A 24,788-nucleotide genomic window follows, 5' to 3' on the forward strand; every position below is an offset into this window, starting at 1 on the left:
GGGGGTGGGCTGTTGGGCTTTTTTTGGGGGGGGGGGAGGACACCACTCACTGGGATGTGCACCCGCAACGACCGTCTTTTGGGTCCCGGATTCTTCTTGTCTCCGCCGTGGTCCGGGCTCGGAGCAGCAGCATCCTTCTTCTTGGTGTCCATGGCGGTGCTTCCCATAACTTTCAACAACAAGTTAATTCCGGGTGACTCGTTCTTGGAAACCGGCCCCCTCGAGCCCGCCCTCCCCTCCTCTGGCCCCTGGACCTCGTGCCTTTTTTTCTTTTAATGGGGGTGTCACCCCCTTAGAGGAGGCGGGAGAGGGCGAGGGTGTGGGTTCAAATGCTCCCCCCCGGAGGGGGGGGGGCGATCGGATGCAAAGGCAGAAGAAAACGCCCGCCCAACCCCGGGGGTTCACGTGTCTAGCATCCTCCGGTGGCAAAGTTTCCTTCCCTGGCAGGGAGGAGTCACCCACCTCTTGCCAAGATCAGGACACCCCCAGGGGGAGGGGGTTGCAGAGGCAGGTGCAGGGGGGTGGTGGGGAGGGAAAAAATGGGGCAAACAGCCCCCCTCCACTTGCAGGGCCTTTAAAGAGAAGCTGGAGAAAAGAGACGGTCGGGAGCTGTTGGCAAATAGAACCTGGAGCGAGGCTCCCAAGGGAGGGGGGCGGGGAAGAGGAGATGATGATGATGATGGGGGGGGGAGGGGTGCAAATGCAAATGCCCGTCGCCCTTGGGCTACCTCCTCCCCGCCCCGAGCTCGGCCTTTCCCGGGATCAATGCATTTTCCCAGGATAAATGCATCCGAGCCCCGGGGGTGGGGAGGCTGGAGGGAGGGATCCCGGGGTCCCCCCACACCCCCTGCCCCGCCTCGTCCCTGCGGAAATGCATCGCTAACCACAGGTCCCAGTGTGTTGGCTTATTATTTTTTTAAAATGGTATTTATTGAAGCGCTTACTACGTGTCAGGCGCCGTATTAATCGCTAGGTTGGATGTAGTCCATGTCCCGCGTGGGGCTCACGGTCTTAAGCCCCATTTTCTAGGTGAAGCACAGAGAAGTAATAATGCTAATGGTGGAATTTGTTAAGTGTTTACTGTGGGCCAGGCAGTGTACTAAGCGCTGGGGTGGGTACGAGCAAGTTGGACGCAGTCCTGGTCCCACGTGGGGCTCACAGTAGCAATCTCCATTTTAGAGATGAGGTAACAGGCACAGACAAGTCGAGTGATTTGCCCAAGGTCACACAACAGATAAGTGGAGGAGTGGGAACTAGAACCCGTGACCTTCTGACTCCCAGGCCTGTGACCTATCCACTACGCTGTGATGCTTCAAGTGAAATGACTTGCCCAAGGTCATACACAGCATTCAAGTGGCGGAGCTGGATTAGAACCCAGATCCTCCTGACGCCCAAGCACAGGCTCTATCCATTAAGGCACGCTTTTCCATCTTTCAGGTTCATTTCCCGCTCTCCCACTCCTTTCTGCATCTCCCTTGCACTTGAATTTGTTCCCTTTTTTTCACCCTTCCTCAGCCTCATAGCAATTATGCCCATATCCAAAATTTATTTATCGATTGATAATACTGACTCCCCCTTTAGACTCTTAGCTCGCTGTGGGCAGGGAATGGGTCTGTTATATTGTCCTCTCCCAAACACTTAGTACAGTGCTCTGCACACAGTAAGGTAAGCACCCAATAAATTGATTGATTTAACTGGTTATTCTGACATAAGGTGGGTCCCACCTCTCCCCCTACCCCACAGCCCAGTTTGGGGGGGGGGGGGGGCTGGGCTTTGTGAGTCCCTAAGGTAAAATTCAAGGCTCCCACTGATAGACTGCAGTTCACACCCTGCTACTTGTATCTCCAAAATCCCCCAGTTCCTTCCCTAGTTCCCCAGGGAAGGGGGTCTACCCCCCAAGGCTGCTCACATCTGGGGTGGAGCTTCCTGGGTCAGGGACACCCGAATAAGTGTGGCCTAGTGGACGGAGCAAGGGCCTGGGAGTCAAAGGCCCTGGCTTCTAGCCCAAATCCTCCACTTAACTGCTGGGTGACCTTGGGCAAATCGCTAAACTTCTCTGTGCCTCAGTTCCCTCATCTGCAAGATGGGACTTCAATACCTGCTCTCCCTCCCATTTCGATTGGGAGTTCCCTGGGGGTCTTGATTACCTTGTATCTGCCCCAGCGCTTAGTACAGAGATTGGCACATAGTTAATGCTTAACAAATGCTGCAGTTATTATTATAATTATTATTAGTCACCTGGTCCACCCAAGATAAAAGGAAGTGGTGAGCCTTTTTTGCCACTTGAGAAGAGGGTCTGAGGCAATTGAGAGAATATTCAATTTCACTTCCATTAATTTGGGTTCATCCTGATGCTATTCCTCTAGAATAGAGGCGACGAAATAGGAAAGCAGCCCCAAGTGCTACAAACATTTCAGCAGCACATGGAACTGTTTTGGTGCCCAGGGCAGGTTGAACTGTGGGTACGGCAATCATATTTATTGAGCACTTATTGTGTGCAGAGCACTGTACTGAGCACTTGGGAGAGTAGAGCCCACATTCCTTGCCCACAGTGTTTTTACAGTCTAAAGGGGGAGACAGATGTTAATATAAATACATTTTGGATATGAACATTAAGTGCTGTGGGGCTGAGGGAGGGGTGAATAAAGAGTGCAAATCTGAGTGCACTTTGCACTGTACTGGCCTTCTCAGCCACACCTGCCCCCACAGCTGAATTTCACCATCAGTGGTCATGGCTTCTTTAAGCACAGAGGACAAATCTATTCATAAATGGAACAGATGAGGTCGAGGAGGAAGGCTTGGAATAGCTTAAGTGAGCTCCATCTCCCCCATTTCCTCTTCCCCCGCTCCATTTCCTAAAATCCTCGAGGGACAAGCAGCTTGAACCAGTCTTTTCCAGCCTCTCTTCCCCACCCTCCCCAAAATTTCCTAACAGCAGCCACTCCTTTACTGATTTTAATGAACGGCTGGCACAGGAATGCTGAATCATGCAAGCAAGGGTGGAGAAAATGAGTTTTGTTCAGTAAAAGCGGAAATTTAGGACTTGGAGGCAGGGGCCAGTTGCAGGAACAAACCCCCTACCACATAATTAATAATTGTGAGCTCTAAGCGCTTATTTTATGCTAACCATTTTACTGAGTGCTTACTATATGCCAAGCACTGTTACTAAGTACTGGGGTAGATACAAGAGAGTCAGGTCCCACATGGGGCTCGCAATCTAAGTAGGAGGGAGAATGGGTACCGAATCCCCGTTTTGCAGATGAAGAAAGTGAGGCCCAGAAAAGTGAAGCATTTTGCCCAAGGTCACAAGGCGGACAAGTGGCAGAATCAGGATTAGAACTCAGGTCCTCCATCTGCTAACCAAGCAAACACAGCTGCTGTCTCCCACACATAAATCTTTTTACCCTCCTATCCAGAACTCTTTCACCTTACCCATCCTTACACCCCCATCTAGGCCTCTTCTGAATTCTCACCTGGGGCTACCACACCCCAGCTCTCCTCCCCCTCACTAGTCCACCCTCTTAGCCCCATTTAGGCAGAATCTGACTCTTTTCTCCTCTCCATAGGTCCTTGCCTCCAGATCTGTAAATCTGTCCCTTCCTCCTCCTCCATCTGGTAGCATTGATTCAAAACTGCAATTACTGAAAGCCCAGGGTTAATGATAAGAAGCAGCAGCTTGATCTAGTGGAAAGAGCCCAGGCCTGGGTTTTAATCCTACCTCTGCTGCTTGCCTCCTGTATGTGACCTTGGGCAAATCCCTTAGCTTTTCTACACCTCAGTTATCTCATCTGTACAATAAGGATTAAGACTGTGAGTCCCACGTGGGACCTGGACTGTGTCCACCCTGATTAGCTTGTATTTACCCCAGTGCTTAGTATACAGCCTGGGACAAAGTAAGTTCATTCAATCGTATTTATCGAGCACTTACTGTGTGCAGAGCACTGTTACCAAGTGCTTGGAATGTACAACGGCAACAGATAGAGACAATCCCTGACCAACAACGGGCTCACAGTCTAAAAGGGGGAGACAGACAAGTGCTTAACCAGTACCATTTAAAACACAAACAAAAAATGTTGGGGTTGTGGTGGCTGTTGTGGCTACTGGTTTGTGCACAGCCCTGCCTGGGCACCAAAGAGTATGAAATCCTTCCTTTAGTCACACTGTTCTGTGGCTCCTATCTTATTTATTCTTGTCCTTATCTTTTTTTATGTTGTTTTTCTTGTTTCTCCTTGTGAGTCCATGGCCAATCCCTCATGCAGCAGGCAATTGGCAGAGCTGGGATTAGAACCCAGGTCTCCTGACTCCCAGGCTCATGCCCTTCCACCAGACCACGCTGCTTCTTAATTGGGGTCAACAATCACCACTGATGGATCTATTGCTGGTAATAACCTCGGGGTCTGATTGAAATCTACTTGTTTGTTATCTTGTTTTGGAACCGCAATAGGAAAGAGGAAATGCAAAGACATAATTTTGCCACTACAATCATTCAGTCCTGTTTATTGAGTGCTTACTGTGTGCAGAGCAATGTACTAAGCACTAGGGAAGGCACGCTACAATAGAGTTGTTAGATATAATCCCTGCCTACAAGGAGTTTTCAGTCTAGAGATGGAGACAGACCCTAAAATAAATTATGGAAAGGGGAAATGGCAGAGTATAAGGATCAATTAATGGTATTTACTGAGCACTTACTATAGGCAGAGCATTGTCCTAAGCGCTTGGGAAAGTACACTACAATAGAGTTGGTAGACATGATTCATTCCTTCATGCAATCATATTTACTGAGCGCTTACTGTGTGCAGGGCACTGTACTAAGTGCTTGGAAAGTACAATTCGGCAACAAATAGAGACAATCCCTACCCCAAAAATGGGCTTACAGTCTCCCTGCAAGAAGCTCTGAGTATTAGAGGGAGAGGCAGACATTAAAATAAATTTCAGAAAGAGAAAATAGCAGAATGTAAGGATCAATTAATGGTATTTCATTAGCACTTATTCTGTGCAGGGCATTGTGCTAAGCACTTTGGGAAAATATATTAACAACAGAGTTCGTAGACACACTTCCTACCTACAAGGAACTTTCAATTTACAGTGGGAGATAGATATCACATTACAGAAAGGAGAAATGGCAGAGTGTAAGGAACAATCAGTCAATCATTGGTATTTATTGAGTGCTTACTGTGTGCTGAGAACTGTACTAAGCACTTAGGACAGTACAATCCAACCAAGTGGGGAGACATGTTCCCTGCCCACCATGAGCTTACAGCCTAGATGGTATGTACAAAAGGGCTGTGGGGTTGAGGGTGGGGAGGATATCTACACAAAACCTTGGCACATTTTGTTCTCCCACCCTTCTTACTCTCTGAGCCCTTTGTGAGATAGGATCTGTGGCTCAACTGATCATCGTTCAATGCCAGTGCTTAGCACATAGCAAGCACTTAATAAATCCTTTCATTATGTATTAGCTACACCACTGTGTGCAGGGAACTGTACTAAGTAAGCCCTTTGGAGAGTACAGTGTCACAGAGTTGGTAGACATGTTCCCTGCCCGCAAGGAGAGAAGAACAGAACTCATTGCTCTGGAAAGAAAATGACTACAGAGGGGCAGGATGGAAGTTTACAAAATCATGAGGAATGTGGACAGGGCAAACATGGAATTGTTGTTCTCTAAATTCCTCACCATAAGGATGAGGGAGCACCAAGTGAAGCTTGAAGGTGATAGGTTCTAAACGAACAGCACGTTTTCAACCAGCAGGTGGGCAGCCCAGAGTCTGTCCTGGCAGGAAGTTATTATTATTATCATGGTATTTGTTTTGTGCTTTCTATGTGACAAGCACAGTACTAAGCCTTGGGGTAGACACAGGTTCATCAGGTCAAACCCAGTCCCTTATCAAAAACATCATAGTCATTATTACTAGTAGTAAACACATTATTAATGGTAGTAAACACATAATTATAATTATTATTATGATGATTATTAGTAGTAGTAATACAGTCCTAACACACTTTCCATACCCTGTTTCTGAGGTAAAATATTCCCTGGTGTAAAAGTCCTCACACCCTGCCCTGCTTCCCTACCTGTCTGATTGCAAGTTTTAGCTAGAAAGTTGGATTCTCTCTGGCTGTGATACAGACAGTTCGTTGTCCTTCCTCCTTCAACCCCTCTCAAGGCGAACATTTTGGAAATGCTTCAAAAACACAGGGGTTCTAATCCCGCCTATGAAGTGGTCTGCCCTCGTATGTCTAAGAGATACCCAGCTTCTATTTTATCTCTGTGAAGCTTGAGAAGAGAGAATTGTTTAACTCCAGCCTCACTGATGGCCTAAGGGGAAGAGCCCAGGTCTGGAAGTCGGAGATTCTGGGTTCTAATCCTGGCTCTGCCACTTGCCTGCTGTGTGATGTTGGGCAAATCAACCAATGGCATTTACTGAGCACTTCTTGTGGGCAGAGCACTGTACTAAGCACTTTATTTAACGGCCCTGTGACTCTGTTCTCTCATCTGTAAAATGGGGATTCAATACCTGTCCTCTCTCTACTTAGACGGTACACTGTATCTGATCGTCTTGTATCTACTGCAACATTTAGTACAGTGTTTGCTACATAGTAAGCACTTAAATACCACAATTATTATTTCCAAATGAAAGGAGGAAATAAAAAGTACTATTGATATGAAACTACTTGTTCATTCCATCGTATATTTATTGAGCGGTTACTGTGTGCAAAGCACTGAACTAAGCTCAAATGGAGACTTAGGGTGCTTTTTCGTAAAAGCTTTAATCAGGTTCCCCAGCAGATTTTCCTTCTACTCCCCTTCTCCCCACCCGCAAGATGAAAGTATATCATTGTTATCTAATCACTGGAATGCAGGACTAAGTCAGATTCCAGGGTTATGGTATTCTTCCAGCTCAGTCACTGAATAATCATCAAACCTCAGTTTAAAAATGAGGTTTTAAAACCTCTAGGCTGTAAGCTTGTTGTGGGCAGGGAATGTGTCTCCCAACTCTGTTACAGTATATGCTCCCAAGTACAGCGCTCGGCCCAAGTAAGTGCTCAATAAGATTGACTGATTTTGTAACGGAACCAATAATATTACTGTAAGAGACTGTGAGCCACACCCAATTTTTTTCGTGCTGAAATCTTGTCCTGACTTTCTATGACCTTGGGCAAGCTGCTTTTCTTCTTGTGTCTTAATTTCCCACATTACCACAGCAAAGAATTATCAGAAAGCAGGAGATGGGAAGCAGCGTGGCCTGGTGGAAAGAGCGTGTGCCTGGGAGTCAAAGGACCTGGGTTCTAATCCTGGATCCACCACTTGCCTGCTGCTTGACGTCACGTCACTTCTCTGGGCCTTAGTTTCCTCATCTTTAAAATGAGGATTCGATCCCATTCCCTCCTACTTAGACTGTGAGTCCCATTTATGGGTCAGGGTTGGGAAAGCCTAGTGGAAAGAGTCTGGGCCTGAGAGTCAAAGGACCTGGGTTCTAATCCTGGCTCCACTTGCCTGGAAAGGTGTCCACGGGTGCCCACAGACACCAGCTTCATGCTCAGCCAAAAGGCCAGTGGGTGGCATGAGCCAAAGGGGTCACACCGATGCTTCAGCACAATGACAGTCTCTCCTTTGCTCATCAGATAATAATAATAATTAATAATTGTGGTATTTGTTAAATGCTTACTATGTGCCGAGCACTATTCTAAGCACTGGGGTAGATGCAAAGTAGTCAGGTTGGTTACAGTCTCTGTCCCACATGGGGCTCACAGTTTTGATCCCCATTTTATAGATGAGGTAACTGAGGCCCAGTGAAGTGACTTGCCCAAGGTCACACAGCAGACATGTGGGGAGCCGGGATTAGAACCCACGACCTCTGACTCCCAGGCCTGGATTGTTTCCACTAGGCCACACTGTCAGATGAAGGTCAGAGCATGGGCAAAGACCCCAGGGCCACCAGAGGTCCACCCGTCTTCCCTCCACTGTCCAGGAGGGATAATGATCGTAGTAATGATAACTGTGGTATCAGTTGAGTGCTTACTAAGTGTAGAGTGCTGTGCTAAGCGCTGGCCGAAATTCAAGACCATCAGTTCCACATGGGACTCACAGTCCAACAGGGACGGGCTGCCAGAACAGAGGGGTTGGGCAGAGTCGCTGTGCATGCCAAGGCAAGCTTCCCCTCTCCCCCTCACCCCCCGCCCACCCCAGCCTAGTCCAGCGGGCACACCGTCTGCCTGGTGCCACCGCCCAAAGATTGCGGTCTGATCCGCTCCGTGGAGTGCGATTCCAGGGATGTTTAGGTCAAGGACCTTCCTCACTCGCCTGGTAGCTCCAGGCTCACAATGACCTCGAGTTACAGCTTGGTTGACGTCAAGCGGATGGGATGAAGATTTGTAAGATGGGCCTAAATCTCGCCTTTGAGAGTTGGGACCCTTCAACAGGCAAGTGTCCTGCACCCCTGCAAAATGGGTCTCCAGAGTCAGTCTGGGCCCCTTCCTCCTCCCCCCTCCCTCAGTCCCCAGAGGCAGGGGGAGAGCCATACTCTCGTACAGAAAAAAATAACCTGGGCTGGGCTGTTTCAGTCATCTTGCCTACCTCCCGGGCTCACCCTCCACTGTCTTCTTTCTTTATACTTTCTCAAGCACTTAGTACAGTGCTCTGCACGGATTAGGCCCTTTTTTCCCTGGCTCTCCCTGCCTTCTGCGTCATTTATGCCCTTGGATCTGGGACCTTTGGGCATTTGATATTTGCCCCACCCTCAACCCCACAGCACTTTGGTACATAACTTTAAATGACATATTTTATGTTATTTATTCATATTAATGTCTGCCCTCTCCCTCTAGATTGTGAGCTTGTTTTGGACGGGGAACACAGCTGCCAACTCTGTTGTATTGCTAACCTTCTCACTGGGCCTCGATCTCGCCTGTCTCACTTGCCGACCCCTCGCCCACGTCCCCTCTCTGGCCTGGAACACCCTGCCTCCTCAAATCAGACAGACCATTACTCCCCCCAACCTTCAAAGCCTTATTGAAGGCACATCTCTTCCAAGAGGCCTTCCCAGACTAAACCCCACTTTTCCTCATCTCCCACTCCCTTCTGCGTCACCTTGTCTTGCTCCCTCTGCTCTTCTCCCATCCCAGCTCCACAGCACTTATGTACATATCTGTAATTTTATTTCTTTGTATTGTCTGTCTCCCCGCCTCTAGACTGGTAGCTCATTTGGGCCAGGGAATGTCACAGTTTATTGTTGTACTGTACTTTCCCAAGCACAGTGCTCTGCACACAGTAAGCACTCAAAAATACGACTGAACAGTGCACTCTCCCAAGCACTTAGAACAGTGTTCTGCACATTAGCAAGACTCATTAAATAGCACTGATTGAATAAATACAACTGATTTGTATTTTTAGGTGACATAGCATGGTCTAGTGGGATGAGCACAGGTCTGGGAACAAACGACCCCTGACCCTCCCTACCTCACAGGGATACTGACTAGATAACTGATGTGGAAATGTTTTGGAGAAAAAGTAAAAGCAGGCTACCACCTCCCCAACAAAAAAAGTTATTTATAAATCCAGAAAAGCAATATTTCAAGGGAGGAATGTGCAGTATTCCACTCCCTGGTTCCTGGCAGAGAAGCCTTCCTGCCATTTTCCCAAGCCTAACCATGGATCTCCTCAACATCTTGCTGGAACAGAGCACAGATCCGGCTTTGTAACCAGAGGTCTTCCTCGGTTACATTTCTGAGCTTTAATATATTCTGACGTGAGCCCCCGCCCGACCTGCTCGGCCGCTCAGTTTCACAGGTAGGAAGCAGAAGGCTAAGAGATTCACTCAGGGTTTCTTGGTAGAAAGACAAAGTTGTTTGTGGCCCCAATTTCACCAGCCTGCATTCTTCTCCTAGCTGGGCAAAGCCACTATTTTACCCTTAAAAGAATCTGCTGCATGCATCTTCCCCACCTACAATATTCTGACTTCTCCAGGGGCCCAGAGATATTTAAAAGCATCAGAGATACTTACTTATCCACAGGAGATCCGGGCAAGCAGCTCTAATTGGCTCTAATGGCACTCGAGTTCATAAACTCCCATCTCCGGGAAGAATTTTCCCTCCCTGTAGTTGAAGGAAAACTGACTAAAACCCACCAATAACAGATTACCACTGCATTAGCGAGCTACAAATTAAGAAGAGGGCGGGAGTGTGGAAATTAGTGATTAAACAGAACCGAGGCTCAAGCATCACAAAATGTTTTCTTGGTTTATTTTGGCAAGCATAATTTAGGTTCAATTATTCATATTGCTGCTCTAAGGACCGCTAATGTTATACTCAAATAGGAAATGTTGGCTGAGGTGGAAGTAGAGAATCAGCATGGCCTAGTGAATAGAGCTCAGGCCTGGGAGTCAGAGGTCAAGAGTTGTAATCCCAGCTCTGCCACTTGTCTGCTGTATGACCTTGGACAAGTCACTTCACTTCTCTGGGGCTCAGTTTCCCCAGCTGTAAAATGGGGTTTAAGACTGTGAGTCCCACATGGGACAGGGACCATGTCCAACCTGATAAGCTTGTATCGACCCCAGTGCTTAGTACAGTGTCTGGCACATAGTAAGCATTTAACAAAAACCATTTTTTTTAAATCAAGAACTGGGTAGAAAGGACTGGATTTCCAGGCTCAGAGGACTAGCCAGGTTCTATTTTAACATAACTTAGTCCCATTTCCTTGCCTCTGCTGCTTTAGTTCTTCTTACTCCAGTTTCAGTTTCCCTTTCTCCTACTTTGTTTCTGTTCCTCCTGGATTTAATCTTTTACCATCTCTCTGCAGAAAAGTTTCCCTAATTACTCTTCAGAAAACTCCACCAGCATCCAAATCATTCAATTCATTCATTCAATTGTATTTATTGAGCACTTACTGTGTGCAGACCACTGTACTAAGCACTTGGGAAAGTATAATACAACAATAAATGGTGATATTCCCTGCCCATTCCTCTTATCCCACCCCCACTAATTGTCCGTTGGCCCATTTTGGCCTTAACCAACCAAGCAGCTACAAATTCTAGGTATGAGAGGGAGGACCTGCATGAAGAAGCCGTTTCCCTTGGATATATCCCTATCCACAAGAAAAAAAAATCTTCCTTAGGGAGAGAAACAAATAATCTGTAGATCAATAACTAGAAAGAGGGCAGCTGATGGGTATACATTGCTATAGCAACTAACAAATTCCAGGACAACTGTTCTGTCATAAATACATCAGACTCAGGGTGGTTGGGTTGTATTATCTAACTTCAGCCCACAATGTTGGATTTTTGAATTCCAGGTCAAAAATGTTCCCCAATTCCCCAAGACTACTAAAACACCTAGGCCATGCAGTACATAGTGTCTACCAACTGTTATACTGTTATATTGTCCAACGGTAAGTGCTTAGTAGGGTGCTTTGCCCATATTAAGCACTCAATAAATACTACTGAATGAGGTAGCAGGGAAGACCAATGTCCAGAAAAATAATATGCAGAAAACACTTGAAACATTTATCAATGTTGTTTCTAAAAATCAGACCCACCCCTGTTCTCGCCCCTAACTCTAGCAAAGCTTCCATAGCCACAGGAAGCTCTCTACAGTGTTCTGTTCTTAATTCCCATGTGGTTGACCCCTTATTCCGGGAAGTGGCATCGCTGAGTGGAAAGAGCCCAGGCCTGGAAGTCAGAGGACCTGGGTCCTAATGTCACCTCTGCCACGTGTCCGTTGTGTGACCTTGGGAAAGTCACTTCACTTCTCTGGGCCTCAGTTACCTCATCTGTAAAATGAGGATTCAATACCTATGGTTCCTCCTACCTAGAATGCGAGTCCCACGTGGGACTCGATTATCTTTTTCTCCCCCTCTAGATTGTAGAGCTTGTTGTGGGCAGGGAAATGTGACTACCAACTCTATTGTGATTTTATTTTACTTTCCCAGGCTTGTATTACAGTGCTCTGCATTCGGTAAATGCTCAATAGATACCACTGATTGATTATTCCTGTTTCTCTCACTTCACTTCTCTGTGCCTCAGTTACTTCATCTGTAAAAAGGGAGAATAAGACTGGGAGCCCCATGTAGGACATGGACCGTGTCCAACCCGATTTGCTTGTATCTACTCCAGCACTTAGTATGGTGCCTGGCACATAATAAGCATTTAGCAAATACCACGAAAAAAAGAAAAAAGCAAGGAAGGAGTTCCAACAGACAAAAAGTTCTTCCGTAAAGGGCAGCTGTGTAAGGTGACCATTGCCCGCTTTCTTTGCAGCTGGATTTGGGAACTGTCCAGCCCGGTTTCCCGATTAATGTTTTACTTTCTCTGCAAACAAACAGCAGGTGGGACAGTAAACCAGCAGAGGGAAGGACTTCTGTGGTGACTTTAATTAGGCATTTGGCAGGCCTTCTCCAACCGACTGTGATGACTTGTTCCAGAGCTGCTATTGTGTGTAGGGTGAGAGCTTTGTTGACTTCCTATTATTAGTTAATTAAGTCGAGGGACAATAGGCTACTGGGGGTGCTCCTGAAAGCTAGGACTTCTCCATGCTTCCTTCCCTGCAAGTTTGAAGTAATTGATCCTGCCCCTCCTGCTAGCAACAATCAGAGTCAAGGGCTTTAATCCCCCACTCCCAGTCTTCTGCTTGCTGGGGGAGAAGCAGTGTGGCTCAGTGGATAGAGCACAGACCTGGGAGGACCTGGCTTCTAGTCCTGGCTCCACCACTTGGCTGCTGTGTGACTTGGGGCAGGTCACTTAACTTCTTTGTGCCTCAGTTACCTCATCTGTAAAATGGGGATTCCCCTCTCAGTCACACCTGGAGAGTTTCCAGTACTCTACCAGTCTTGGCTATGGGAGGAGGAGGCATACCCATTCCATTCCTAGCTGGGGCAGTGACTAGCAAGTGGAAGGCAATCTACTACAAGTCAAAACTCCCCTGAGCTGGGCAGCAGTGACATGGGAGAGAGTCGAGGGTGGAGACTCAAGTTTACTGTGTTCAAGAAGATGATGGTAAACCACTTCAGTATTTTTACCCAGAAAACTCTATGGATACGCTACCAGAACGATTGCAGATGGAGGTGGGGCGTTCTGGGAGAGATGTGTCCATGGAGTCGCTATGGGTCAGAGACAACTCGATGGCATAAGACAAGATGAATAATCTTTTTTCGTCAAAGATGTGCCAAGCAATCAATCTACAGCCTCCTACGTCTCCGTGAGAAGAAGCATAGATTAATAATAATAATAATAATGTTGGTATTTGTTAAGCGCTTACTATGTGCCGAGCACTGTTCTAAGCGCTGGGGTAGACACACGGGAATCAGGTTGTCCCACGTGGGGCTCACAGTCTTAATCCCCATTTTACAGACGAGGTAACTGAGGCACCGAGAAGTCAAGTGACTTGCCCAAAGTCACACAGCTGACGAGTGGCCGAGCTGGGATTCGAACCCATGACCTCTGACTCCAAAGCCCGTGCTCTTTCCACTGAGCCACGCTGATTAATGGAACGGTCATGGAGCTGAGAGTCAGGAGACCTGGGTTCTCACCCTGGCTCCTCCACTTGCCTCCTGGGTGACCTTGGATAAGTCGCTTCACTTCTCTATGTCTCAGTTTCTTGATCTGTCAATTCAAAACCTGTTATCCCTCCCCCTAAGACCGAGTCCCATGTGGGATAGAGACTCTGTTCTGCATCTACCCTAGTGCTTTTTTTTCCCCACAGTATTTGTTAAGTGCTTACTATCTGCCAGGCACTGTACTAAGGCTCTGGTAGATACAAGCTAATCAGGATGGACACAGTTACCACAATGTTAGGCTCATGGATTAGTCACTTACCAAACCAATGGAATTTATTGATCACTTACTGTGTGTAGAATACTATACTAAGCGTTTGGGAGAGTACACTACAGTAGAGTTGGTAGACACAATTCCTAGTCTCAAGACTCGTCAGCAATAAAATAACCCTTTTTTCCTCTTCAGAATGGATGGGGTGGGAAGAAAATGAGATGTCTGAGGGAGCCAGTAGCCCAGTGTAGCTTTCATGACTTACAGCCCTGAGTCACCAATTCAGAAATCACTTAAACTTAAAAATAGGTCTTGTCTTTGATCAGGAGAGCCAGATTTGCCTGTGCCTTGAACAAAATAGCAAAATCCATCTATAGTATCAATATCGTGACTTGGTTATCTGGTCAATTATTAGCCTTGCTGTATTTCCAGGGTGGCCTTTTTTCATAAAGCTGTGTTAATATGTAATGAATTGAGCAATGGTAGAAAGATTTAGAACTGTTCGCAGAAGAAAGGATCAGATCGTTCTTGCTGTTTTTGGTAGACCTGGAGACTAGACCACTCATAACACACACTCCCTTTTTTTATGCCATTTGTTAAGCACTTATTATGTGCCCGACACTCTTCTAAGCGCTGAAGCAGACACAAGCTAATCAGGTTGGACACAGTCCATAGCCCACAAGTCCTTCATCCCCATTTTACAGATGAGGTAATTGAGGCACCATGAGGAACAGGGACTGGGTCCAACCTGATTAACTTGTATCTACCCCAGCACTTCAAACAGTGCTTGGCACATAGTAAGCGCTTAACATGTACCATAATAATAATTATTAGTTTGCTCTGAACTGAGGAGTGGGATTATAGCTCAGAAAATCGACACCGCACATACACAACTAACGCTACAAGTTTAGAAACATTTTCGCTTTGTTTTTGAGGAGGAGATATGCCCCATGGGTGAATCTCTCCCCAAACCATGCTACTTTTTGAGCACTTACAGTGGGCCAAATACTGTACTAAATGCCTGGAAGAGCATATTGCAGTAGAGGTGGCAGACTAAGCCCCTCGATGGCAGGGATTGGATCTATCAACTATAACACTGTACTGAGCGCTTGGGAGAATACAATACAGCAATAAACTGACACATTCCCTGTACTAGAGTGTACACTCAAGTATATTAAAAATGAGTCGGTTTCCAGAAAGGCATTGGCCTTGTTCGCCAAAGTGTACTCAGAGGATTGCAGATCTGGGATCTTCTTCAACCCTGCGAAGCCAGATGGCTCGGGTTAAGAGCCAGGGTGGGAGTGGATTGTGGAAAACAGAATCCTTTCTACCTCACTGGGAGGACAACCAGCTAGGATTGTGCAGTGGGAAGAATTTTTATCTTCAATCCCCACCCATCCCTCCCAGTTAATCCAAAGGGTGTCAAACTCCACTGAAGACATTTAAATCTTGAACAGGCAGACAAACCTTCCAGGGTGAGGTTTCCCCAGGTGTGTCAAGTCCATTCTGTTAAGTGGATTTGTTTGAAATAGAGCGATGAAATATTTATAGAAACTAGAGAAGATCTTGACTTGACAGATGTGCTCGCTTTGGCAAGAGGGAGTCTTCAAACTCCATCTCCTGTCTCCCCTCAAGGACTCTGCCCTTTGAGACATTTGCATTGTAACCTCAGAGTCCTTGACCTGGAATTTCTCTGCTTTCCATTTCTCCTTTGTCTGTAAATTTGCCTATTGTCACACTCTTTGTTGCTTTTTGTGTGTGGCAGTCTTGATGGATTGAACGCTTATCCATCTCTCCTTATTTCATCTCATTCACCAAGCTGAACAACAACAATAATAATAGTGTCATTTAAGGGTTTACTAGGCACCAAGCCCTGATTTAAGCATAGGGGTAGATTCAAGATAATCAGGTTGAACACAGTCCCTGTCCCACGTGGGATTCATAGTCTAGGGATAACAAATATTTAATCTCCACTTTACATATGAGAAAACAGAGGCACAGAGAAGTCAAAGGACTTGCCCAGGGCCATGCAGCAGGCAAGTGACAGCCAGGATAAGAATCCAGGTCCAATGATTTCCAGATCTGGGCTTTTTTGGCTAGGCCACGTTGCTGCTTTCCTTCAGATCCCACCTTGTAACCAATCTCACCCAAGCCTAGGTTGTAGGAATTAACAGCCTCCCCTTGACATATTTCAAAGGAACCACATGACCCTAGTTATCCACATGAAACTCAACAAGAACTAGGAAAGTGGAAAATGAAAAACAAATGAAGCTAAATCACTCACAAAAGCAATCGACAACCATGTGATTGGGAGTATTTCTATCTGTAATAGCATAGCATGCAAATCATATAGCCTTGGATTTCTACCCTTTGGTCACCCCTCCCTCAGCCCCATAGCACTTACATACTCGTCCCTCTAGACTGTAAACTCACTGTGGTCAGGGAATGTGTCTATTGTTATATTGTAAAGTGCTTAGTACAGTGCTCTGCACACAGTAAGCACTCAGTAAATACAATTGACAATGAATATCTATTATTTGTTAATGTCTGCCTCCCCCCCTAGATTGTAAGCTCATTGTGGGTAAGGAACGTGTCTACCAACTCTGTTATGTTGTACTCTCCCAAACGCTTAGTACAGTGCCCTACACACAGTAAGTGCTCAGTGTGATCGAATGATTGATTGATCTAGAAGGTGACAGGCCAAGTGAACTGTTTGGCCACTGTGGTGCTCAGTGAAGAAACAAAAATTACAGCATCTTTTTCTAGGGAAGCAGTGTGGCTTATTGGAAAGAGCACCGGTTTGGGAGTCAGGAGACTTGGGTTCTAATCACACCTCCACCTCCACTTTCCTGCCATGTGATCTTGGGTAAGTCACTTAACTTCTCTGTGCCTCAGTTCTGTCATTTGCAAAATGGGGATTCAAACCTGTTCTCCCTCCTACTTAGACTATGGGACCTTATTGTCTTGTAATAATAATAATAATAATGTTGGTATTTGTTAAGCGCTTACTATGTGCCGAGCACTGTTCTAAGCGCTGGGGTAGACATAGGGGAATCAGGTTGTCCCACGTGGGGCTCACAGTCTTAATCCCCATTTTACAGATGAGGGAACTGAGGCACGGAGAAGTTAAGTGACTTGCCCACAGTCACACAGCCGACAAGTGGCAGAGCTGGGATTCGAACTCATGAGCCCTGACTCCAAAGCCCATGGTCTTTCCACTGAGCCACGTACCCTAGTGCTCAGTACAGTGCTTGGCACATAGTAAGTGCTCAACAAATACTATTATTACTACTATTCTTTTTATGTCACTCTAGCAGAGGGAAAAGGCTGTTTACCGCCTTCTTTTCAATAACTTTAAAAGTGCCACATCATTACAAGAGGCAGTTCTAAATTGTTCCTTAGGTCTTTGAAAAAAGCTTCAGGAACTTTCTTTTGCTCTATTCTCTCCATCTTTCTATTTCTAGATTCTGTTTCTCCTCCTTCGACCATCATATAATGTAAACTCCTGTAGGGTAGGGGTTATGCCTACTAAATCTATTTTAACCTCCCAAGCACTTAGTACAATACCTGACACCAGTGACAAAACCACTTGTGTAAGAGTCTTCTCTGTAGCATCTTAATAACGATATTAACGGTATTTCTTAAGTGCTTACTATGAGCCAAGCATTATCCTAAGCACTTAGGGTAGATTATTTATTCATATTAACATCCGTCTCCTCCTCCAGACTGTAAGCTCATCATGGGCCGGGGACACGTCTGATACTTCAGAGAAGTATCAGAAGTATGATACTAGAGAAGCAGCGTGGCTCAGTGGAAAGAGCCCGGGCTTTGGAGTCAGAGGTCATGAGTTCAAATCCCGGCTCTGCCACTTGCCAGCTGTGTGACGGTGGGCAAGTCGCTTCACTTCTCTGTGCCTCAGTTACCTCATCTGTAAAATGGGGATGAAGTCTGTGAGCCCCACGTGGGACAACCTGATTCCCCTGTGTCTACCCCAGCGCTTAGAACAGTGCTCTGCACATAGTAAGCGCTTAACAAATACCAACATTATTATTATTATAGTAAGCGCTTAACAAGTACCATCATTATTATTATTATTATTACTTCAGTTATGCTGTGCTTTCACAAGGGCTTAGTACAGTGCTCTGCACATAGTAAGTGCTCAATAAATATGATTGACTGATCATAATGCAATCAGACCAGACACAGTTCCTGTCCCATCAGGGGCTCTAAGGGGGTGGGAGAATTTTCCCATTTTTCAGATGAGGAAACTTAGGCCAAAGGAGTTCGGTGACATGCCCCAGGCAAACGGCAGGTTGGAGATTAGAACCCAGGTCTCCTGATTCCCAGCCCTGTGGCCTTCTCACAAGGCCACACAGTTTCCCCCTCATCCTCACCCTTGCGAACGGTCCCGTCTTCCTGGTGCTTATTCATCGTCTCCGACAACGTTTCGGGATGCTGTCCGTGCCGAAAATATTGCTGGAACCAAAGTTTTGGTTCACTGGGCCTGGTTATTCAATCTCCTCACAAGAAGAGCAGCTGCTCAGAGGATCTGTAACCTGCTAAAAGGGTCTAGATCTTATCCCGTGAAGTGCAGTGAAGCGACTCTAAGCGAGTTATGATGGAGTAAAAACGATTTTTGCAGCGTGTCCTCTCCCTGCTGCTGCTCAGTTCATGCCTGGGCCGGCCTTTTAGGGGGTTTTGTGGCACCCCCTGGTGCATTGCGGCACAACTACAAGACTGCCCTCCTCATTAATGAACAGCTGGAAAATAAATGGGATTAGTTTCACTATTTTTTTTTAATGGCATTTGCTAAGCGCTTACTATGTGCCGGACACTGGACCATGCGCCAGGGTAGACCCTTTCAGGTTGGACACAGTCCATCGTCCCCCATGGGGCTCACTGTCTTAATCGTCATTTTAAAAATGGGGGAACTGAGGCACAGAGAACTTAAGTGACTTGTCCAACGTCACCCGGCAAATGGTGGAGCTGGAATTAGAACTCAGGTCCTTCTGATTCCCAGATGTGTGCTCTATCCACGAGGTCATGCTGCTCGGCATTTGCAACAAGTCTGAGAGGAAGCTAAAATTTCTTTTTTTTTGTTTGTTTATTCTCATCCTCACCAGTTTTCAGTCTCTACGCAGCATTTTTGCAACCCTCCTTTTCTAAAAATGGTATTTGCTAAGTGCTTACTATGGGCCAGCCACTGTACTAAGCTCTGGGGTAAGCTCCCCTAGACCGATAGCTCACTGTGGGCAGGGAACGAACGTGTTCATCAACTCTGTTACATTGTACTCTCCCAAGCGCTTAGTACAAGGTTCTGCACACAGTAAGCTCTCAACAAACACAATTGATTGATTGGGAAATCTGCTCTTTAGCCCCTTGCTTGCCACCTCTTGTGCCCCTCTTCCAGCTGAACAATCAATCAATGGAATTTATTATGAGCTTAATTTGTGCAGAGAACCGTACTAAGTGCTTGGGAGAGTTCAAAAGAGTAAATAGACACCATCCTTGCCTAGTTCAAAAGAGTAAATAGACACCATCCTTGCCTTCAAGCAGCTGAAAATGTTATCGTCCAGTAAATCTTGACTCCCACTTAACTGGGATTCTAGGCCTTTCTCCAATCTAGTTCTCAGAAACTCTGGACTTCCGCCACATGGTTCTAGAGACTGGCATACCCCAAAGAAAGAATGAACTTGGGGGACAGTGGGAGGGCATCTGATACACTGCCTAATGCCCATGTGCTTTAAAATGACCGTGACTCCACCCAGAGCTCATCTGCAGGTCACAGAAATTAAGAGTCATTTGTAAATTGCTTCCAAAAACAGTGAATATTGCATCCCCGCTAAACATAGCAAACCTCAGCTGATCACGTTCAGACAATCACAATGCCTACCTTTTCTGGGGGACAGGACAAGGAATTAAGGGGGTTGACAAAAATATTTTCAATGTCGCTATGCCTAAACCACGCTTCGAGAAAGAAATATCCTTGGTCAGGCTCAGCTACCTGGAGATTTATTAGGTTTTTAGAGTGTTTCTGACATTTAAAGAGCAAAAGAGAAGTGGGAAATACCCCCCCTCCCCCCCCCCGGCCAAAAAAAAAATCACAGGAAACCAGAGGGGAGAAGAAGGAGTCGGTGCGGAAATGAAACCACTTCAGAAAAGCAGATAAGCAGAGTTAAAGGGTTGTTATAACAAATAAACCGAAATGAGAATCATCCATGCCAGGCTGGTGTTTCAGGGAGCTGCAGGATTCGGAGACAGTGAAAGACCAAAGATCAAAAACACACAGATGCGCACACACACGTCCTCTAGATTGTAAGCTCGTTGTGGGCAAGAAAAGTGTCTGTTATACTGTTACACAGTACTGTCCCAAGTTCTAAGTAAGGTGCTCTGCACACAGGTGCTCAATAAATACAATTGACCTAGACACACACTCCTTTATTTAACCCCTTTGTTCCCCTTCTCTATACTATAAGCTCCTTTTGGGCAGGGAGCTTGTGAACTCAGTTGGTTTTTTCCAAGAGATTAGTACAGTGCTCTGCACACAGTGAACACTCAATAGATACTATTGATGGATTGATTCTGCTGACTATCCCAGCTAGGCACCTTGGTCCTGAAAGGTTCCCTGTTGCCTGCAGAATCTCTCAGCTAGTACCTTTGACTAGTAATCTTTTGCAATCCTTCCTGACTTTTTACTACCCACGCATGTTTCCTAACCATGGTTCAAGACAGAAGAGGAAGCATTGATTTTCATCAAGGCCCATTGTACGAGTATACTCTATTGCTAGCTGCTAAACTGAGGCAACATGGCAGCGTGGCCTAGTGGATAGGGCACGGGCCTGGGCATCAGAAGGACCTGGGTCCTAACCTCGGCTCCGCCACTTGTCTTGTTGGGTGACCTTGGGCAAGTCACTTTATTTCTCTGTGCCTCAGCTACCTCATCTGTAAAAGTGGGATTAAGACTGTGAGCCCTTTGTGGGGCAGGGACTGTCCAACCTAATTAACATGTATCTACCTCAGTGCTTAGTTCAGTGCCTGGCACATAATAAGCACTTCAATACCATTAAAAAACAAAAACAAATGCTACTAAAAGTGAAATATTTCAAGATGCACACCACACATACTTAGACCTTCTAGCTTTATGACCTGCTTAGATACATCAGGGGAAATTATTATAACACTCATCTATAGAAGATAAGCATGAATTAAAAAAAAATTATTCACTTACCTAACAAATGATCCACTGTAGTAAGAGAAAACTAAAGAACTTTAACAAAGTATTTTCCTGGAAGCTGATGGCAAGCTTTGATAATAATAATAATAATAATGTTGGCATTTGTTAAGTGCTTACTATGTGCCAAGCACTGTTCTAAAGGCTGGGGGGAATACAAGGTTGATCTGACACTACTCATGGCTTCATTACTCAAGATCCAATAGAACTTTAAACAAGGTTTTTTATGGTGATTGTTAAGCACTTACCATGAGCTGAGCACTGTTCTAAGCTCTGGGGTAGATACATGTTAATCAGGCCAGATTCAGTCTCTTTCCCATAAGGGCTCACAGTCTAAGAGGGTGGGATAACAGGTATTGGACCCCCATTTTGCCAATGAGGAAACTGAGGCACAGAGAAGCTAAGTGACTTACCTGAGGTCCCACAGCAGGCAAGTGGCAGAGCTGGGATTAGAACTCACATCTCCTGGCTCCAAAGATGGTACTTTATCCATCATGTCACCCTGCTTCCTGTGGTTCTATTTATAATGGGCACTTGTCTATTTTCTTCTTAATAATAATAATAATAATAATAATAATAATTGTGGTATTTGTTAAGCACTTTCTATGTGCCAGGCACTGTACTAAACTTGGGAGGTGGGGCTACAAGCAAATTGGGTTAGACAAAGTCCCTGTCCCATGTGGGGCTCATAGTCTTAACCCCATTTTACAGATGAGGTAACTGAGTCACAGAGAAGTTAAGTGACTTGCCCAGGGTCACATAGCAGACAAGTGGAGGAGATGGGATTAGAACCCAGATCCTTCTGACTCTCAAGCCTGTGCTGTATCCACCCTACCCCTTAAATATCTGGTCAAAATATTTGGTAAATGGAACGGTAGCATGGTCAGTGACTGCCCTCTCCTCCAAACCCAATGATTAGATGCCCGTAATATCACTCTGAGGGTATTAGGCTGGGCACGCAGCAAAATATGAGGACACCACTAGAGCCATTTTCCTGAAGTATTTGGATTTTATGGGATCCTAGAGGATTTCTCCAGGGGAAGCTCTGCACTTCCCCATCTGCTCCAGAGTTGCTGCATTCCTCTCCCTGCCCACTGTCATGAGTGGTGTAGGGCCTAAGCCAGGGAACTTGGTGATGGAGGGAGCCTTAGTGCCAAAAGTAAAAAAAAACTCCAAAACATAAAAACTTAGGGTTCCATATCATAACTGTACAGTGGCCAGACTGACTGAAAACTGGAGTGTCCAGTATGTAACCACAACACTGGCCACTCTACCGGTGGTTCGACAATCTTCTCACCGTGCCTCGATCTCGCCTCTAGCTGCCTCTGGCCTGAAATGCCTTTCCTCCTCAAATCCAACAACTCCTCTCCCCCTAGCTTCAAAGCCTTTTTGAGGATACACCTCCTCCAAGAGGCCTTCCCAGACTGAGCCCCCCCCTTCTCCTACTCCCTCTGTGTCACCCTGACGGGTGTCGGATGTCGGGATAGGATGAGTGATCATACTAACATGGGAGCGGTTTGGATGGAGAGGAAAGGGTGGATCTTGGGATGTTGTGAAGATAATAATAATAATAAATAATAATGGTGGTATTTGTTAAGTGCTTACTATGTGCAAAGCACTGTTCTAAGCACCGGGGGGATACAAGGTGATCAGGTTGTCCCACGTGGGGCTCACAGTCTTAATCCCCATTTTACAGATGAGGTAACTGAGGCCCAGAGAAGTTAAGTGACTTGCCCAACATCACACAGCTGGCAAGTGGTGGAGCCGGGATTCAAACCCATGACCGAACCAAGGTGAGTCCAGCAGGTTTTGTTGGTGGATTGGTTTAATAAAGTCCACTGATTAATTAATGAATAAGAGTCTCCCTGGCCCAGTACCGCAGGAGCACCCTCTAGATCATAAACTTGTGTGGGCAGGGCAAGGGTCCACCAACTCTGTTCTACTGAACTCTCCCAAGCATTTAGTACAGTACTCTGCCCACAGTAAGCATTCTGGAGGGAAACTGCTTGGCTTGGTGGAAAGAGCACAGGCTTGGGAGTCAGAGGACATGGGTTCTAATTCCACCTCTGCCACTCTTCTGCTGTGTGACCTTGCCCAAATCACTTAACTTGACTGTGCCTCAGTCACCTCGTCTGAAAAATAGGGATTAAGACTGTGAGTCCCACGTGGGACAACCTGATTACCTTGTATCCACCCCAGCGCTTAGAAGAGTGCTTGGACGTAGTAAGTGCTTAACAAATACCATCATCATTATTATTAAATACGATTGAATAACTACCATTTATGAGGCAGGGAAAGTGTCTAACAACTGTTGTACTGCACCTTCCCAAGCATGGGGATTAAAACTGTGAGCCCCACGTGGAACACAGTGATGACCCTGTATCTCCCCCAGCGCTTAGAACAGTGCTCTGCACATAGGAAGCCCTTAACAAATACCAACATTATTATTATTACTTAGCACAGTGCCCTGCACACAGTAAGAGCTCAATAAATACCACTGATGATGATGACTGGCTGGAGAGAGGTAATGTAGCTCCTAGGAAGGGAGGGAGAGGGACGAGCTGAAGGTCCTGCAAGCCGGGGGACCTGCATGTGACGTAATGAAAAGGAGGCGTGGCTTGTGTAGGTCCCGCCCCCAGAGGCCCCTCCCACCGCCGATCTCCGCAAAGGGAATGACGTCATGACGCACCCTCAGAGCCCCGCCCATCACCGCTCTCCGCAAATCGAGTGACGTCATGACGCTCCCCCCAGAGCCCCCGCCCACAGTCGCTCTACGCAAATCGAGTGACGTCATGATGCCTCCACAGGACCGGCCCCTCCCATAGCCACTCCCCCCAAATCGAGTGACGTCACGCCGCCCTCACAGAGCAGGCCCCTCCCATCATTCATTCAGTAGTTTTTATTAATAATAATAATAATAATTTTGGTATTTGTTAAGCGCTTACGATGTGCCAAGCACTGTTCTAAGCGGTGGGTAGATAGGTGATAAGGATGCCCCACGTGAGGCTCACAGTCTTCCTCCCCATTTTACGGATGAGGGAATTGAGGCCCAGAGAAGTGAAGTGACTTGACCACAGTCACACAGCTGATAAGGGGCAGAGGCGGGATTCGAACCCACGGCCTCTGACTCCCAAATCCATGCTCTTTCCACTGAGCCACGCTGCTTCATTCAATAATATTTATTGAGCGCTTACTATGTGCAGAGCACTGGACTAAGCGCTTGGAATGGACAATTCGGCCACAGATAGAGACCATCCCTGCCCGATGATGGGCTCACAGTCTAATCGGGAGAGACAGACGGACAAAAACAAGACAACATACTCACGATTAATAGAATCAAGGGGATGGACACCTCATTAACAAAATAAATAGGGTAATAAAAATATAGACAAATGAGCACAGTGCTGAGGGGAGGGGAAGGGAGAGGGGGAGGAGCAGAGGGAAAGGGGGCTTAGGCTGAGGGGAGGTGAAGGTGGGAAGGACGGGGAGCAGAGGGAAAAGGGCTAACAATAATGTTTGTATTTGTTAAGCGCTGACTATGTGCAGAGCACTGTTCTAAGCGCTGGGGGAGATCCAGGGTCATCAGGTTGTCCCACGTGAGGCTCACAGTCTTCATCCCCATTTTCATTCAATAGTATTTATTGAGCACTTACTATGTGCAGAGCACTGTTCTAAGCGCTTGGATTTTCCAGATGAGGTAACTGAGGCCCAGAGATGTTGAGTTGCCCACAGTTGACAAGTGTCAGAGCAGAATTCGAACCCATGACCTCTGACTCCCAAGCCCGGGCTCTTTCCACTGAGCCACG

At 46.4% G+C, this 24,788-nt stretch overlaps 1 protein-coding gene across 2 annotated transcripts in view; it reads right to left on the bottom strand.

Moving 5' to 3' along the window:
- Positions 1–18,318, bottom strand: part of PRKAG2 (protein kinase AMP-activated non-catalytic subunit gamma 2) — a 173,426-nt gene extending 155,108 nt beyond the window's left edge. The window contains exons 1-2 of one of the 2 annotated variants that reach the window (XM_029078158.2): positions 18,146–18,318; positions 51–169 (exon numbers count right to left, since the gene is read on the bottom strand). In XM_029078158.2, the coding sequence (XP_028933991.1) occupies positions 51–169; positions 18,146–18,182 (156 nt within the window). In that variant the 5' untranslated portion in view covers positions 18,183–18,318. The remainder of the gene's footprint in view (positions 1–50; positions 170–18,145) is intronic. The other variant, XM_029078157.2, reaches the window with a different exon arrangement.
- Between the last annotated feature and the right edge of the window lie 6,470 nt (positions 18,319–24,788).

This window comes from Ornithorhynchus anatinus, chromosome 13 (assembly GCF_004115215.2).
Source record: "Ornithorhynchus anatinus isolate Pmale09 chromosome 13, mOrnAna1.pri.v4, whole genome shotgun sequence".
NCBI classification, from domain to species: Eukaryota; Metazoa; Chordata; class Mammalia; order Monotremata; family Ornithorhynchidae; genus Ornithorhynchus; species Ornithorhynchus anatinus.